The sequence below is a fragment of the Phaenicophaeus curvirostris genome, chromosome 12 (assembly GCF_032191515.1).
Source record: "Phaenicophaeus curvirostris isolate KB17595 chromosome 12, BPBGC_Pcur_1.0, whole genome shotgun sequence".
Taxonomy (NCBI): Eukaryota; Metazoa; Chordata; class Aves; order Cuculiformes; family Cuculidae; genus Phaenicophaeus; species Phaenicophaeus curvirostris.
Window position 1 is genome coordinate 14,185,689 of NC_091403.1, and position 15,041 is coordinate 14,200,729.

Consider the following 15,041-nt stretch of genomic DNA (forward strand, 5'->3'; position numbering starts at 1 on the left):
TTCAAGATGGGTCAATTAAAAAGTACCATAAAACTAGGGAATGCTTTTCTCCATGTCCTTGTGTCCCTTCCACTGCCAGGGAAGGAGTACATTGACAAGCAAACATGTGGCCTCACAAGCAAAAACCAAACCCTCCGGCTCATGGTCTTTGAGGAAGGCACAAAGAAAACGCCTGGTACGCAGAATCATAGAATGGTCCAATTTCATGTACTGCAATGTCTGAGTAGAGGGATGGTGTTATTAACTGTGGTGAAGATGTCGCTGTAACTGGAGAAAGATGACTGCAAAGCCCAAGAAGGTCCCTTTTCAACTCAGGTTCCTACATGGCTAGATTTATGTATCTATATTTTAATTACAAAAAACCACAACATCCCGAACTGCTTCATGGAGGATGGGTATGATGGTATAACCCACATTTCCCTCAACTGAAGCTTCTGAAAGCAAGTGGAGAAACCTAATCAGAGAAGACAGAAAGCTTGCAGCCCCTGGGAGGTCTTGGGAAGCTCTGCAGCTCCGCAGTGGCCACCTGAGTCCCATCCTGCCTTTGGGCTGTTTGCAGAAGGGTGTCCAACAGCTCCTCTTGCACAGGTGGCCTCCAAAGCATTGCTGCAGCCCATGCAAATCCAAAGTCCCACAGGCAGTGGTGAAGTGATGGGTAGCTCCACTCTCCTCCCTGGAGTGGAGTGGTGTGGGTCAGGGACAAAACTTAGTTCATCAGCAAAAGTTTGTATTTCACCTCCTGTGCCCTCTGACCCCTAAAATAATGTCAGGATGCAAATGTGTGGCCAAGATGCCTTTAGGACTCAGCTTGATGCACATGTAAATAAAACTAGTTTCCTACTAGTTAAAGTTGGCCCTTGTGCCCAGTAATTCTCTTCTTCTCCGGAGGACTACAAATGCGCTCAGAAGCAATCTCTTCAGCAATGGCTGTTCCGTGTTTTATTTCATGTTCCCCTTGATGGCACTGCCACTCTTTAATGGGAGAGAACTTTTGACTTCTTGGAGACGCTTTCACTGTCTTTGGCTAGGAAGCCAAGTGGAGATAGGGTGTTGATTTGTGTTCTGCTTCCTTCTCAGATTTGTTTTCACTACTCTTAGGAGTAGTCTGACCTTGGCATTTTCATTTTACTTATCTTTTTTGAACCCTTCTGTGTCTTTGACCCGAAATGCCTGGTTACAGAGTAACTAATACAGAATACATTCAGGGCTGGCTTTTTTTTTTTTTTTTTTCGGTAATTTCCATGCACAAAAGCAGAGTTCAAATGCAGCAGGAAAATAACATTTGTGAGCTCTTTTTTTATTTCCTTTGTGGAACAATCAGATTGTTGCTTTCACTCTGCTGGAAAACAATTACATCAAAATAAATCTTCAGTTAACGCTCATGTACACTGTACCCATGGCATAACACTAAATAATAGCCATAACCTGTTTGAAATGTACAGTTGTATCAGAGCTGAGGATGAATTACTTGGCAGCAAATGTTAAATTCATTGGGATGAATTTAAGTTCACTTAAGAAACTCACTGCAAATGAAACATTAATTACTTCATGTGCAAGTCTGGCAAAAACTCAGCACAGAGTTGCAGTTATATCCAGGAGCTTTAACTACTGGCAGAACCCAGGATCTGTCTCCAGGGTTTAAATCCCTGATGAGCAGCAGGTGAAGCTCTGCACAGCGTGCAGATGTGCTGCTGAGACAGTCAGTGCTTCCCGTGCAAGAATCTGATACCTGGAAATTAACATCAAGCAGCAGCCGGATACCAGGTTCACATCCCCAGCTTTCAGGTGGTGTCTGGTCTCCAGCCTTTCCAAAGTGCTGGTGATAACTCCAGGGTCTCAGCCAAGAACTCAGAGAGCTGGTATTCTCCTTCATTACACGAGATGCCTTGATCCAGGCTGCCTTCCAGCAACTGCGCTATTTACTTCCGGAAACCATATTTTTCGGCACATCAGATATTATGTGGTCAATTTTTTTTCAGCAACTGAGATAAGCGGTCAACATACATGCTGTGTGGAACACTGCTTCCTCTCTTTTGGGGCCTGATATCCCTAAGTGCCTGTAATCACTCAGTCATTGTGCAAGGACTGATTGTTCCCTGTTTATCAGCTCTATACTATTTATGATAAGACAGACTGCTTGCCTACCCTTCCTCCCCCGTCCACTTTCCAAGATGAACTATGCTGGTTACTTTAATCTCTTCTCAAGCAGAAGCCATTCTTTCATCCTTCCTACCCTCTCACTTATCTTTTTATTGTTTTACCATATCCTTTCATCCATGCACCGCAAGATGAGGTGGTTGGAACTGAAATGCCCTGCATGTGACTAAACTGAGGAGTTTGTGGGGTTTCCCAAGTTAAGAGAGAATCCAGTGTTCTGGAGCAATTGTTTTTTACATACTGATTCTCAGCTAGGAAACTACCTTTATGTTTGGTAGCATATTCTCCTTTTCTTAGGGTGCAGGAACACAAGCACCTCAGTTCAAATGGCCTGACTCTATTTTTTGTACCTGTAACAGCACTTTCTCACTAGTTTTCCAGTTTCTACCACTAGAGATCAAGGCATCTTCTGCATTTGAGAAAAGAAAGTCCTAACAATGAGCACACCAGACATGAAAAAGAGAATGAATATGCACTGTGCCTCTCAGCATGGCACATAAGTTCTCTTTCCTTAGTGATCCTTCCCTGGTGTATCGGCCTAACATAAATCCCACCAGCCAATTTTACATGTCTTCACTGGCATATAGGATTCCCACATTCCATGTTTTAGATATCCCTAGTGCCAAAAACTATGTGGTTTAGATGCATAGGGTATTTGTGTATATAACTGACATTAAACAAAAAGCTACACAAATAAACCACGTTGCCATGGCGGGGAAGAACGTACGTAGTAGAATGATAAAATATTTTCATTCTTATGTTATGGGAGAAGACAGTTCTTTAAGTGGTTTTGCTGACCCCAGAGTTTACATGAAAATATTCTTTAAGTTATAATCGCTGCTAAACCAAGTGTCGGGTCCTGCACCTGGGACACAACAACCCCATGTAATGCTACAGGCTTGGAGAAGAGTGGCTGGAAGAGTCTTGTGGACACTGGCTGAACATGAGCCAGCAGGGGTCCAGGCGGCCAAGAGCATCCAGGTCTGCATCAGAAACAGCGCAGCCAGCAGGTCAGGTCAGGGATCGTCCCCCCGGGCTCGGCACTGGTGAGGCCGCACCTCGAATCCTGTGTTCAGGTTTGGGCCCCTCACTGCAAGAAGGACATCGAGAGGCTGCAGCACATCCACATCCCTGGAGATGCTCCAGGCCAGGCTGCATGGGGGGCTCTGAGGAGCCTGGTCCAGTGGGAGGTCTCCCTACCCATGACAGGGGGTGACACTGAATGGGCTGTAATGTCCCGTCCAACTCAAACCATTCCTTGATTCTGTAACAGTGACTCCAAAATTCGATCCCACGATTCTCCGATCCTACCACTGTAACGCGTTGCCCTTCCTTCCGCCCTATACCAAGATGGCGGCGGCGCTTCCACCCCCGCGGCGGTTCCGCGTTGCCCGCTGATGTCATCGCGCTGCGCCGGAAGCGCGACGATGCGGGGCCGCCTGCTGCGCGCCTGGCGCGAGGGGGCGAAGGCGCCGCCATGGCGGGTGTTGTTCTTCGGCACCGACCGCTTCGCTGTCACCTCCCTCAGAGCCCTGCAGGCGGCCAGGTACCTGCCGGGTAGGGGGCCCGGGGAGGGAAGCGAGGCTTCCGGGGAGGGAAGCCTTTCCTGGAGGTGTTTAAGGCACGGGTGGACGAGGTGCTAAGGGGCATGGTTTAGTGTTTGATAGGAATGGTTGGACTCGATGATCCGGTGGGTCTCTTCCAACCTGGTTTTTCTATGATTCTATGATTCTAAGCGAGGCCTCCGGGGAGGAAGGTGAGAGAGGGGGACGGGGCCTGCGGGGAAGCGGACGGGCAGGTGAGAGAGAGGTTGAGGGGATGGAGGCTGAGAGGACAGGGACTGAGAAGGAATGGAAACTTAGGAGACAAGGACTGAGGGAGGACGGCAGGGGCTGGGGACGGTGAGGCTGGACGTGCTGGAGGAGGGCTGGGCATCGAGGAGTGGGAGATAGTGAAGGTGTTCAGGTGTTGGGGGATGAGTTGGGCTTGGTGGAGGAGGGACTGGGGGTTGGGCAGTGGTTTGGAGGGGGAGAAGGGACCTTAGGATGGCACAAGAACTGGAGCAAAATGAGTGGGTCAACAGATAGGGATCTCGGGGGCATCAGGACTTATTATAGAATGGTTTGTATTGGAAGGGACCATTAAATGTCACTAGTCCACCCCCTTGTAGCGGGTAGAGACATCTTCAACTCGATCAAGTTGCTCAGAGCCTCATCTAACCTGACCTTGAATGATTTCAGGGATGGGGCATCTCCCACTTCTCTGAGCAATCTGTGCCAGTGTTTCACAATCCAGCACTAGACTGGGGTAAGGAACCGTGGGGCTGGGTGAGAAGAGACATCTGAGATTGAAAGGGGGAAGTCCAGGATGATGAGGAGGTTTGGTGGGTGGCGGGTGTTGGATGAGGTTGGGATGCTGGGGTCAGTGAAGGGAGGCAAGGAAAGCACATAGGGGATATGAGTTGGAGGCGCAGGTGCTGTGGAAGGCTGTAGGGGCACAGCAAGGGATTGCTTTGCCTGCACAGAGTCTTCAGTGCCTTGTCCACCCCAGGGAGCCCAGAGAGGACTCAGTTGTGTCCAGCCTGGAGGTGGTGACCCTGTCTTCCCGCCTGCCTGGGGACCTTCCTGTGAGGAGCTGTGCCCGGGAGCTCCAGCTGCCAGTTCATGAGTGGCCAGACACGGGACCTGTGGGGCAGTTCGATGTGGGTGTGGTGGCATCATTTGGACGTCTCCTAAGTGAGGACCTTATTCTGCAGTTCCCATAGTAAGTGAGTTGACAGGGCATTTAGGGCTGCTTTGTGAGCAAAGCTAACTCTGTTTTGGGTCAGCACCTATGACTTGTAGCAGATGAGGTTGCCTTCTTCCCTGGATTCATCTGCTTACCTGAGCCCTGCTTCTGTCTTTGTAGGTTTCCCTGTTGGTCTTTAACACATTGATGTAGATCTATGCAAATGTTCAGCATAATTTGTTTACCTTATTCCTTGCCTCCCTTTTAGCTGAGAAACTGAAGGTTATTTATGTACTGTGAGTTTTCCTTTAAATGTATATTTAAACCAGTAACACTTCAAAAGGTCTGAGTAATGAATCCTTGAAGTAGTTTCAGTGTAATAAATATTGCACACCCACTTATGTATAGGTTCAGCTTCAAGTACTGTCTCTATTCTAACTTTAAAATATTCCAATTCAGTGGCGTACTGAATGTCCATCCCAGCTGCCTCCCGCGATGGCGTGGCCCTGCACCAGTAGTCCACACGGTGCTTCATGGTGACAAAGTGACTGGGGTGACGATTATGGAAATAAGGCCAAAAAGGTAGGTTTACATGTGCTTTCCAAAACAACTCCCTGCTTCTGTTACCTCTCAGGAGTTTAAATTGTAACCACTTAAGTCATCATTTAAATCTTTCTATGTAATCACTACTTTTCTAATGTGTGTTTGTGTTTAATGTTAAAATATGAAACATGAAAGCTTTCATCTGACCATAAGAGACTTGCCACAAATACCGTGTCTTAGTGAATGCATAATTTGCACTCCAGACTCTAGGCCTGTTCTGTAATTCTTAGCATTGCTACAGGGAGCAGACAGACAACAGTCACATAGCTAGGATGGATGTGATAGAAAAGATCTGGTTTTCAAACTTCAGAGTCGCCTGTAACCTTCTGTAAGTGAAACGGAGGACAAGCAAATGCCTATCTAGGGATGAGAGACAGACTGTATGTTTTACCTTCAGCATCAACTCTGGCTTAAAAGGCTTGTGAAAACGCGTCATCATAGCTATCTTTTCTTTCTTAGACGCTTGTCTAATTGCAGATCTTGGGGAAAGCATGAAACAAATTTATTCTGAATGTTTCAGGCTGTTTCTTCTGAGTTTTTATGCTTCTGAGCTGTGATTGTGCATTCATAGCAATCTCAGCTTGCTGAGTTGAATCTTGCTTAACAGGCTGCCCAGGGAGATGGTTGAGTCACCTTCCCTGGAGGTGTTTAAGGCACAGGTGGACGAGGTGCTGAGGGGCATGGTTTAGTGTTTGATAGGAGTGGTTGGACTCGATGATCCGGTGGATCTCTTCGAACCTGGTGATTCTATGATTCTGTATATCTTGCATTTTTTTCCCTGTGTTGTCTTGTGAACCAAACATTATTGATAATGTGTGAAAAATAGAAGTTTTAGAGGAAAGAAAAGGTAGTTATTAACTGAGTTAATGTACTGAATGTAGACCTTCGAATTGCTAATTGAGTTATAGCTTCTCCACCAGTAAGCACGTATGTTTTCCACCTTACAGGTTTGATGTAGGTCCAATTATTAAGCAAGAAGAGATTGCTGTTCCTCCCCACTGCACTGCAAAGGAACTGGAAGTGATGTTGTCGAAGTTGGGTGCAAACATGGTAAAGTCATGCACACTAGTGTCACTCCTGATTAGTACCTTGCTTTTACCTGGTGTTAAACAGAATTCCTTTAAATCTTGTTCTGAGTTGAACACAACTGGTAAGAGGAAAATTATCTGAAACAGTGTTTTTTAGCAAGTCTTAGTGGTATGTGATAAGCTATCGGTGTTGGTCCTGTGCTTTTCCATTCTGGTTTTATTCTGTGAAGAACTGAAGTGCTTTCTATGGAAACAGCACAGTTTCTTCTTTCACTGAAGTGAATATCTGCTTTTTTGTGTAAATAATCAGCTTTTGTCCTGTTCTGGGATTAGTGTCAGAGGGGAGATTATACATAAGAGAATACTTGTGTCTTTTCCGTTGCAATTCAGTGGGAAGGATGCCTTTAGTCTGTTTGTGTGTGTGATAAAGTCTTCTGAATATACTGACCCAATTTTCTAAAAGCTCACAAGGGAGTTTCGGTGATGAAAAATCAAATACTGTATTTGATACTGTTACTAAATATACTCTACAGAGCTTTGTTAATATTGTGTTCAACATTTAATTTTGCAGCTGATATCAGTTTTGAGAAACTTGCCTGAAAGCTTAAAACATAAAAAAGAGCAGCCAACAGAAGGAGTAACCTTCGGTAGGTACACACATTTAATGCAACTTGTTAATTTCTTCTTTTATTAGTTGCAAAACTATTTTTCTTCCTACTGTGCTGGGTTATTTTTGTTTTAGATCCCTTTATCAATGTGTCTCTTCACTGCCTTCTCTAGCTTAAAAGTTCATACAGAGGGGAAAAATGCTTCAGAATTCTTTCAGACTTACTACATTAATGTTTTTTTCCGGTTGCCTGTATGGTATCAAAATTGCTAGCAACGTCACAAATCTGAACCAGTTTATTATTCTTCATGGTTGTAACACTAACACAAATGTTACAGCTGTGCTAGTAAATATATGTTGTCTGTTTTCAGTGCAGTAGGTAAATAGCTGAGAATAAAATATAAATAAGCCAATTTGAGATTTCTACAAAGTATTTTGTGCAGTTGTTGTCTAAAGCACATGTGGTTAGATGGCAAACCTGGCATTGGCCAAGTACTTTAAAATAAGATAATATGGTACTCTATATAAGATAATATAGTAGCTCTTTGTTTGCAAAAAGATGCAAAGCTAAGTATTTAAGTCCTTTAATTACCTTTTTTTCCCCCAGCTCCTAAAATATCTGTAGCTAAGAGTTGTATAAAATGGGAAGAGCAAACAGCTGCACAAATAATTCGACTGCATCGTGCCATAGGAAGTATGGTAAAACAGTGTTTTTTTAGAATTCTTATCTGTCCTGTTGCGTGTCTGAGTTTGATTTGATGTTTTTTAACTGATGACTAAAACACAAGTGTAGTTATTTTAGCCTCTAAAACCCAGCATGTGTTTTAAAATCCCAGTGTAGTTTAGTGTTAGGGATAGAATTAGAGAGGGGAAGAGTTTTCTTGAATTTGATCCCCAAGGATGAAATCACCTCAACAGTTTTATTTTGTTTTCTTAGCACTGAGGTTTCCACTGATGTATTTGAGAGCGTTTCAGAACACTGTAGTGACACCTCTGCATGACAGCAAACAGTGCAACTGAACAGCTACTGTAGCTGGATGCTTAACTCATTACTGCTTATGCTAGAGGTTTGTTTGTCAATGAGTTGAAGAAGAACAAGTAAAAGTAGATATAGTGAAGAACGTCTCTTATCTGGACATATACCTAAATTTTTGCCCTGATGTTATTAGCACAACTGTCTTGCATAAGAAAGAAACTTAGGCAGTTGCCTGGAAATAGTGAAAATATTCTCTGTGTCATCTGCTTCTGTTTCCAGTTTCCTTTACAGACACTCTGGAAGGGTAGTGCTGTTAAACTCCTGGATTTTGTGGAAGTGGATAATGTCCCTGACATTGCTGGTATTTACTTTTAAATTAATCTGCTCAATTAAATTTTCCTGTCTTTTCAAGCATTGGCTTGAATATAGCAACCAGTTGTACTAAACGATAGCTTTAATTACGGCTTTCTGAAACTCCAGTAGAACTGAGTTATTCTCATATATACACTTGGAGTGCAGTAAGTTTCTCTGCCCAAAGATGAGCATAAAATGGGTTTTAAGGGTGTTCCTGCTTTGTGGTAATGTTGAGTGAGCAGCAGGTATAGTCCTGTGAATCCTGAGACTGGAGGATTGTAATCCTCTAATTAGTTACGAGATTGTCTTCTAATGCCTTTGTCTGGAGATCTCTCACAAGGAAAGCTGTCCCTGTGTACTATCGCTTAAACCATTTGCTGTTTCTGAGCGCTTTGTGGGCCAAGCGGTGTGTGAGAGCACACGGGGCTCTGACTGGGGAGGAGATGGGGAGCAGTGCCAGAGAGTGACTGTTCTGATTCTGCCACGCTGCCTTGGCTGTAATAAAATGCAAAATAACAATAAAGTAATTTAGAGCAAAGTAGTGACTCAAGATGTTTAGTGTGCTTCAAAGATACAAAAGTGCTTCAAACTTTTTTGTACTTGTTGGCATAAAAATGCAAGACGACCTTGCTTTGCTTTTATTTTAGATCAAATATTAAATGGCCATGGAGCTGTTCCTGGTTCACTGCTATATCATAAACCATCCCAAACACTAGTAGCTCGTTGCAAGGTAGGTTTTTCCTTTTGTTTTATATTTGCTGCTCTGAAGATGCAGTTTTTAGTATTTGTGTTACATAACTTTGATCTTAATTGTCCATTATTATTCACTGAACTAGTTTACGTTAGCATTATTTGTCTGATTTGATGCCTTGAAGAGCTTTTAAGTTCCGCTAGCAGGCTTTTCACTTGCAAGCAAGAATTTGGCTTGTAATTTGAACATGATGACATTAAATTACGTGCATTCTGTAAGCCAGCCTAGTCACAGCTAAAGATAATTTTAAAGCATGCAAGAAGCTTACTGCCATTTTTTTTTTATTTATTTTTAGGAAGACTGGGTTGGAATCAAAACAGTCATATTAAGGAAGAAGCTTACAGCAGTTGACTTCTACAACGGATACATGCATTCTTGGTTCCAGCAGAACCCAAGAACAGTTCATCAGGAATGCAGATTTCAAACACTCAAACTTAGCCCATCAAAAAAGACTCTGAAAGAGAGGGAAATATTGGCATAGGATATAAAATAATAAATGTATTTAAAAATGTCAAAGAAGGTGCCTGTAAGTTAATAATGTGAAATCTTTCATTGCCCACCTATAACATTCAACTCTGTTGAGGAGTTTCCTCCCAGAGTGTTTGATCTTACTGACATCTTCATGTTTTCATTGTTGGTTCTGGACAATTATCCTTTGTCTTTGCACAAGGAGGAGAATCTCTGTTATTGATGAAGAGGGAATAAATCCCTGTTTCCACTGTTGAGTAATAAATTTGTTTTTATACAATGTTTTTAATTTCTTTCTGAATACTTTAATTTTCTTCAAGCGTAAGTTTTGCACAGTCGCTTAAATCTGGAAATACTAAAGTCCTGTGCTGCTCTAATTCAGAGTTTAGCATTCATTGAGGCTCATAGATTGTCTGCTTTTAGTTTCTTGTAGACCCTTAAACCCAGATTGAGAAGAATAACTTAAGCCTTGTTTGGGAACAACTGGAGTACCTTTTCCTGTCCACAGTAATTTTCTTAGAGTCAAATGCACTTTAACACAGAAGGAACATTTCATGCAAGGAAGCCTAAAACTGATGACTTCTGTGTCTTAGAAATAACGTAGCACTGGGAGGATAACAGCAAACAAAGAATGGCTGCATCTTGGGAGCTCCTCTAGTGTTATTTGCTCAATTTAGCCCTGCTTTTTCTGAATACTGCTGAAGCAAAAGCAGAGCCACTGGAGCTGTTTGGACTTGGGGAGGACACTGTTCTCTTAGCTTCATATTTACAACGTCATCACGGAAATTTTGGAAGCCTCAAGGGGAAAAAAAAATCCAGGAGTTGCATAGCCTTAATGTTACAATGGTTCTGTTTCCTGTGTGCTCATCAATAAATAGCCGCACATCCTCTTCCACTCATCCTTTTGGCACTTCAGACTTTTCAGTGTGTTCATGTCTTTTCCTGCAGTCAGCTCTGGACCTTGGAGCTCAAGCCAGGTGTTGAATTCATGAGCCATACCAAGGCGGCAGGAGCTTGATGCGCTTGAGTGTGACTCAATGAAAAAAAGCAATAGATCTAGAAAAATGTGTTATATAAGATGGATTAGATTTTTTTTAGAAGAAGCATCTGTTAAAACAGATGCTGTGGTATTTTTCTTTCATTGCCATTGCTCCAACAATTAATCTGCCTCTGACAGGTTTTCCAGAACATGTGATTCTTGAATCCAAGCCTATGAATCTGAGTCAAAAGCTGCAAACAACAAAAGTAAGGTGGAAGTCGGGCACCTGTCAAGAATTCATTTTTTCTCTGATTGCAGACTCAAGGGTGCAATTTGTCCTATAGAAGCTGTAGAATGGGCAAGTTTGTTTCCAAGCAAACTAAGTGGTTTTGTGATTTGTTTCCACCTTCTACCAGCAAGGAAAGGTTGTGAAATCATTTTGCTTTTGATCTGTTCAGATCAGTCTGTGAAAGGTTAGTTACCAGCTTATGCCAACAGAAGGGATGGTGGGTGTGTACAGGGATCTTCTGCGTTTTGTTACATCATTGGACTTGGCTGTATGGTTGCTTGTCTTGTGCTTTCACTCCTAGAGCTTCTGGAATTTTTCATCAGTTATTTTTAAAGAACGTTTATAGGCACTATTGGAATTCAAATATTTGATGTTTGCTGAGGATAAGAACATTTTCTCTAAAGCACCTTCCCTATAGACAGTGAAGTTGTTGATACTAATCAGCTGCAAGGTAGGGACCTGGCCTCAGGCAGGGATTGTATCACTAGTTGAATTTGCAGAGAAATGAGCGTACAATAAACCCCCATACATCCTCCTCCCCAATTTATAGGTAAGCACAATAAGACCAATAAGCACAAATGATAGAGCATTTTAGACTTGTTAGTTATCTGTTAGCATGACTGGACCCAACTTTTCTCATCTGTCAGGTCCCCAGGCACTGGAAGGTGAATTGTGGTTTGTTATGACCTGAGCAAAATGAACAGTGATATGTGACTCCTGTAGAAAGAATAGTGTCAAATATTCAGGAAATTTAAGGTTAAAAGTTGTTAGATGACCAAACTGTTAAACTAACTGCTTTGTTCCTAGGGATGACTTGAAGAAAATTCCTTGAAAATTAACTTCTTTGCTTTTTTGAATCTGCTCTGACATCATAAAGTGATAGCAAAGAGGATTGAAGTCTCTATCCTGTGCATCTCCAAAAAGATAAAAAGCAAAGCAATATTATTGCTGGGTGGCATTAATGCTATTTGTTGGAATATCAACTTCCAGCCAGCGGTGTCTGCTTTAGATGCATTGGAGAGAACCTGTAGGGCAATTTGTACAACTCTTGCTGACTGTTTTAGATTGTGCCTCATGTGAGATCTATTGCTGTCAGTTATTGTTGGCAGGCAGTCATTTCAATTCTAAGTAAAATATAAAGCAACAGCAGAGTTCCTCTGTGGTTTTGGGGGAATTTGAGGTGGTGTGTGCTCAGAAACCCTGTAGATGGTGCTCACTGCATCTCTTTCAGGAGAAAACCAAGGCCAGCTGGATAGAGGATTGTGAAAATCCGGTACAGAATGTCTTCAGTTAGTTATTTTATACCAAATAATGTCTAAACCAGATTGTAGCCAGGATACCTATGCTTGTAACTTTATCTTTTGATCTGCACAGTTTGCTTTAAGGCTTCTCAGAACTGCTTTCTATGCAAGAGATTATCAAAGGTTAGCTAGTTAATGTCCTAGCTCTGAACAGGCACAACTTTACCCTTGTTTTTTTTATAGAGGAGAAGAGGGAAAGATTATTTTTTTATGGAGGAAGTCTTTGGCATGCTATTTTTGACATGGTAGAGAAGCTTTAAAGGGAATTGGTGTTCCCCAGGCAGTTGTTAGCCAAAAAGTCTCTTTGGAAACTTCATTTTTGCCTAGCTCTGTAGGGATTCAACCCAGTAGGTAATGAAAATCTGATTATTTTTGCAGAACGGACAAAACAAAAATGGGGCATTCACTGATGAGGTGTGCATGTCAGGGCTGACTTGAACATGTGGTGATTTGGTCCCCAAGTACCACTGCTGAGGTCAAGCACAGCCACCCTAGCAATTGGAAAGTGATACAGCAAAATAAACCATCTGTCCTCTCAAATAAGAAAGGGCAAGTAGCAGAGGTGTTAATAGAGCCAGTATCCACTATGGCTCAGTTTAACATCACTGAAGCCAAATTATTGGTAGAACTGCAAAACATTTGGGCACCAGGAGGGCTCCAGTATTGGATGATTTCATGTTGGATTTCAAATAAATGTTAGAGGGAGTGATATTTCCTAGGATGCTGGTGACTCGCAGTTAGATGCATCTGTTTCATGATCTGAATTCTTGCTACTCCCCCTGCTTCCTAGGAAACCTCATTATTCCCGTTTTCTGCTGAATAAATGTCAAGTAAACAAAATCTGTAAGTGACAAATCACAAGGGTACTTGAGTCTTAAAAAAGTTGATTGCAAAATCCCTGAACAATTTGAAGGTTGAGGCTAGACAAGAATATCTCTTATTTTGTTTATCCTAACTGCTGACAGCCTGATAGTTTCTGGGAAGTAATATTTTTCCCTTTCCTAAAAACAGGAGGAGAGGGATAGGTCAACAGATTTATCTGAAGGTTGGAAACTATGTGACCTTAATGGAAGATGCTTTGCCATTAGCTGCAAATCTGCTGGTGTTTTGGAGCCACGTCTATTTCAGCTTGTTTCTCAAGGTTGGTGGTCCGAAGGCTAAGGCTGAGGGAGTAGAAGAGTCACAGCCTTCCTGCGTTCTTCCACCTGATGCTCTCCTTTGAGATGTGGGAGTGTGGTTTTCAGACTGCAGAAGGGGCCAATTTGCCACACGCTGACCGTGAACACGCTCAGGAGCTGGAGAAGGCAGGATTGAAGGCAGGACTGGCATCTGAACTACAGCATAAAACCTGTGAGAGGGCTGGATGCCAGGACCCACTGTAAGTTTTTCTACCATAAAAACATAATGTATTTGGCATGGTGGCTAATCAATAATGTCAAAGTCTTAGTGACAAAGTGGTGGCTGTTGGGCCAAGGTTGTTTTCTGTTGAGAGTGTTTAAACACCCATGTTTGAAACCTCTATTTCTTGCTCTGTATCCAATGTACTCTACCAGCAGCTTCTTTGAGAGATCAGAGACCTGGTGATTGCAGAGATTAGTTTGTTCCTCCAAGCTGGAGTTAAGCCACAGTGGGGGACAGTTTGGGGAAACTTGGAGAGCTTCTTGCCTTTTCATGCTGTAGGACTGTGACCATTCCATTTCATTCCTGTTAAACAGATACTTCTCCCAGAAGGAAGAGCCCTGTACTCTGCTGTGTTTGGCTCTGGCAAGCCCACATACAGCACAGGGATGAGATTCTGGGTCTGCTTTCATCCATGTACCTCCTGGGTTGGTCTGTAGAAGTCATTTGTGTTACTTCACCCTCAAAGTGATGAAACTAAGTTTGGGATTTGGCTGTCTGTCTGCAGAGGAGGAGCGGAGCAAAGGGAAGAGACATTGCTCTGTGAGTCTGCAGCAAAAGCCAAGAGGTCTGTGGGAAGGTCTGAGTGTATGCTCCCTACTGGCTGCTTTGGCCCCAGCTCCTGCCAAGCCCTTGCAGCAGACTAGACACAAAAGAAAACACACGGAGTCTAAATTCATTGCTATGAAGAGGATTTGCCAGAGTATTCCATGGCCCTTCCTTTTCTGCTTCTCTTTGATAACTGTCAATTTGCATAAACCCATAGATTTTTAAGGGATTTTTTTTACATTTTTAGGCTGCATAGGCACTCACTCTTGCACAGCTCTGCATTTAATGCCTAGGATACCCTGTGTCAGACTTGAGAACCCATTCTGAAGATTGCTAAAGGCTGTTGAAAGATTCTCCATGCCCTTAATGGGTTGTAGGTAAGAAAACATAGACCTAGAACTGGCTTCACACCCACAGGAGGGAATCAGGTAGGAGAGGGAAATCTATGCTTGAGCATGTGTTTGAATTTGAGTTTACATCCAGTAGCACCTTTTTGTGATCTCTTGGTGGAAATTTCAGTGTTGGAGGTTTGCTGGCTTGCCTGCACTCCAAAAATTTATTGCCAGTGTTTGGGTGTAAACATAGGATATCTTCTGTGCTGGTGCGGTCCTTGATTCCACACTAGAAGTAGCATAGATTTGATAGATCACTTGGAGATAGATTACTGTCTGTCCAAGCCCTTCTGTGGCGATCTGTACCTTCAGCTAAGAGCACCTTCTTGCCCAATAGCATCCTGCTCGCTGCTGCTGAACGTGACAGGAAGCCTATCTTCTCCCAGTCTCTGCACCTCCCAGCCCTGTTCTACAGTGCCTGGTTTCCTATTATCCTCAAAGCATGGGTTTCCAGCCCTCTTT

At 43.0% G+C, this 15,041-nt stretch overlaps 1 protein-coding gene across 3 annotated transcripts; it reads left to right on the top strand.

The window, feature by feature from the left end:
• The first annotated feature begins 3,584 nt into the window (after positions 1-3,584).
• Positions 3,585-9,951, top strand: MTFMT (mitochondrial methionyl-tRNA formyltransferase). Of its 3 annotated transcripts, none has more exons than XM_069866808.1 (9): positions 3,585-3,703; positions 4,708-4,920; positions 5,344-5,466; positions 6,435-6,537; positions 7,087-7,162; positions 7,730-7,821; positions 8,378-8,459; positions 9,100-9,182; positions 9,499-9,951. In XM_069866808.1, exons 1-9 carry the CDS (start codon positions 3,585-3,587, stop codon positions 9,682-9,684), a joined length of 1,077 nt encoding a protein of 358 aa, XP_069722909.1. In that variant the 3' UTR covers positions 9,685-9,951. The 3 variants fall into 3 exon arrangements, with proteins under 3 accessions (XP_069722909.1, XP_069722911.1, XP_069722910.1); XM_069866810.1 differs by having other exon boundaries at positions 3,601-3,702; positions 4,789-4,920; XM_069866809.1 differs by having other exon boundaries at positions 3,611-3,703; positions 4,691-4,920.
• Positions 9,952-15,041: the final 5,090 nt, after the last annotated feature.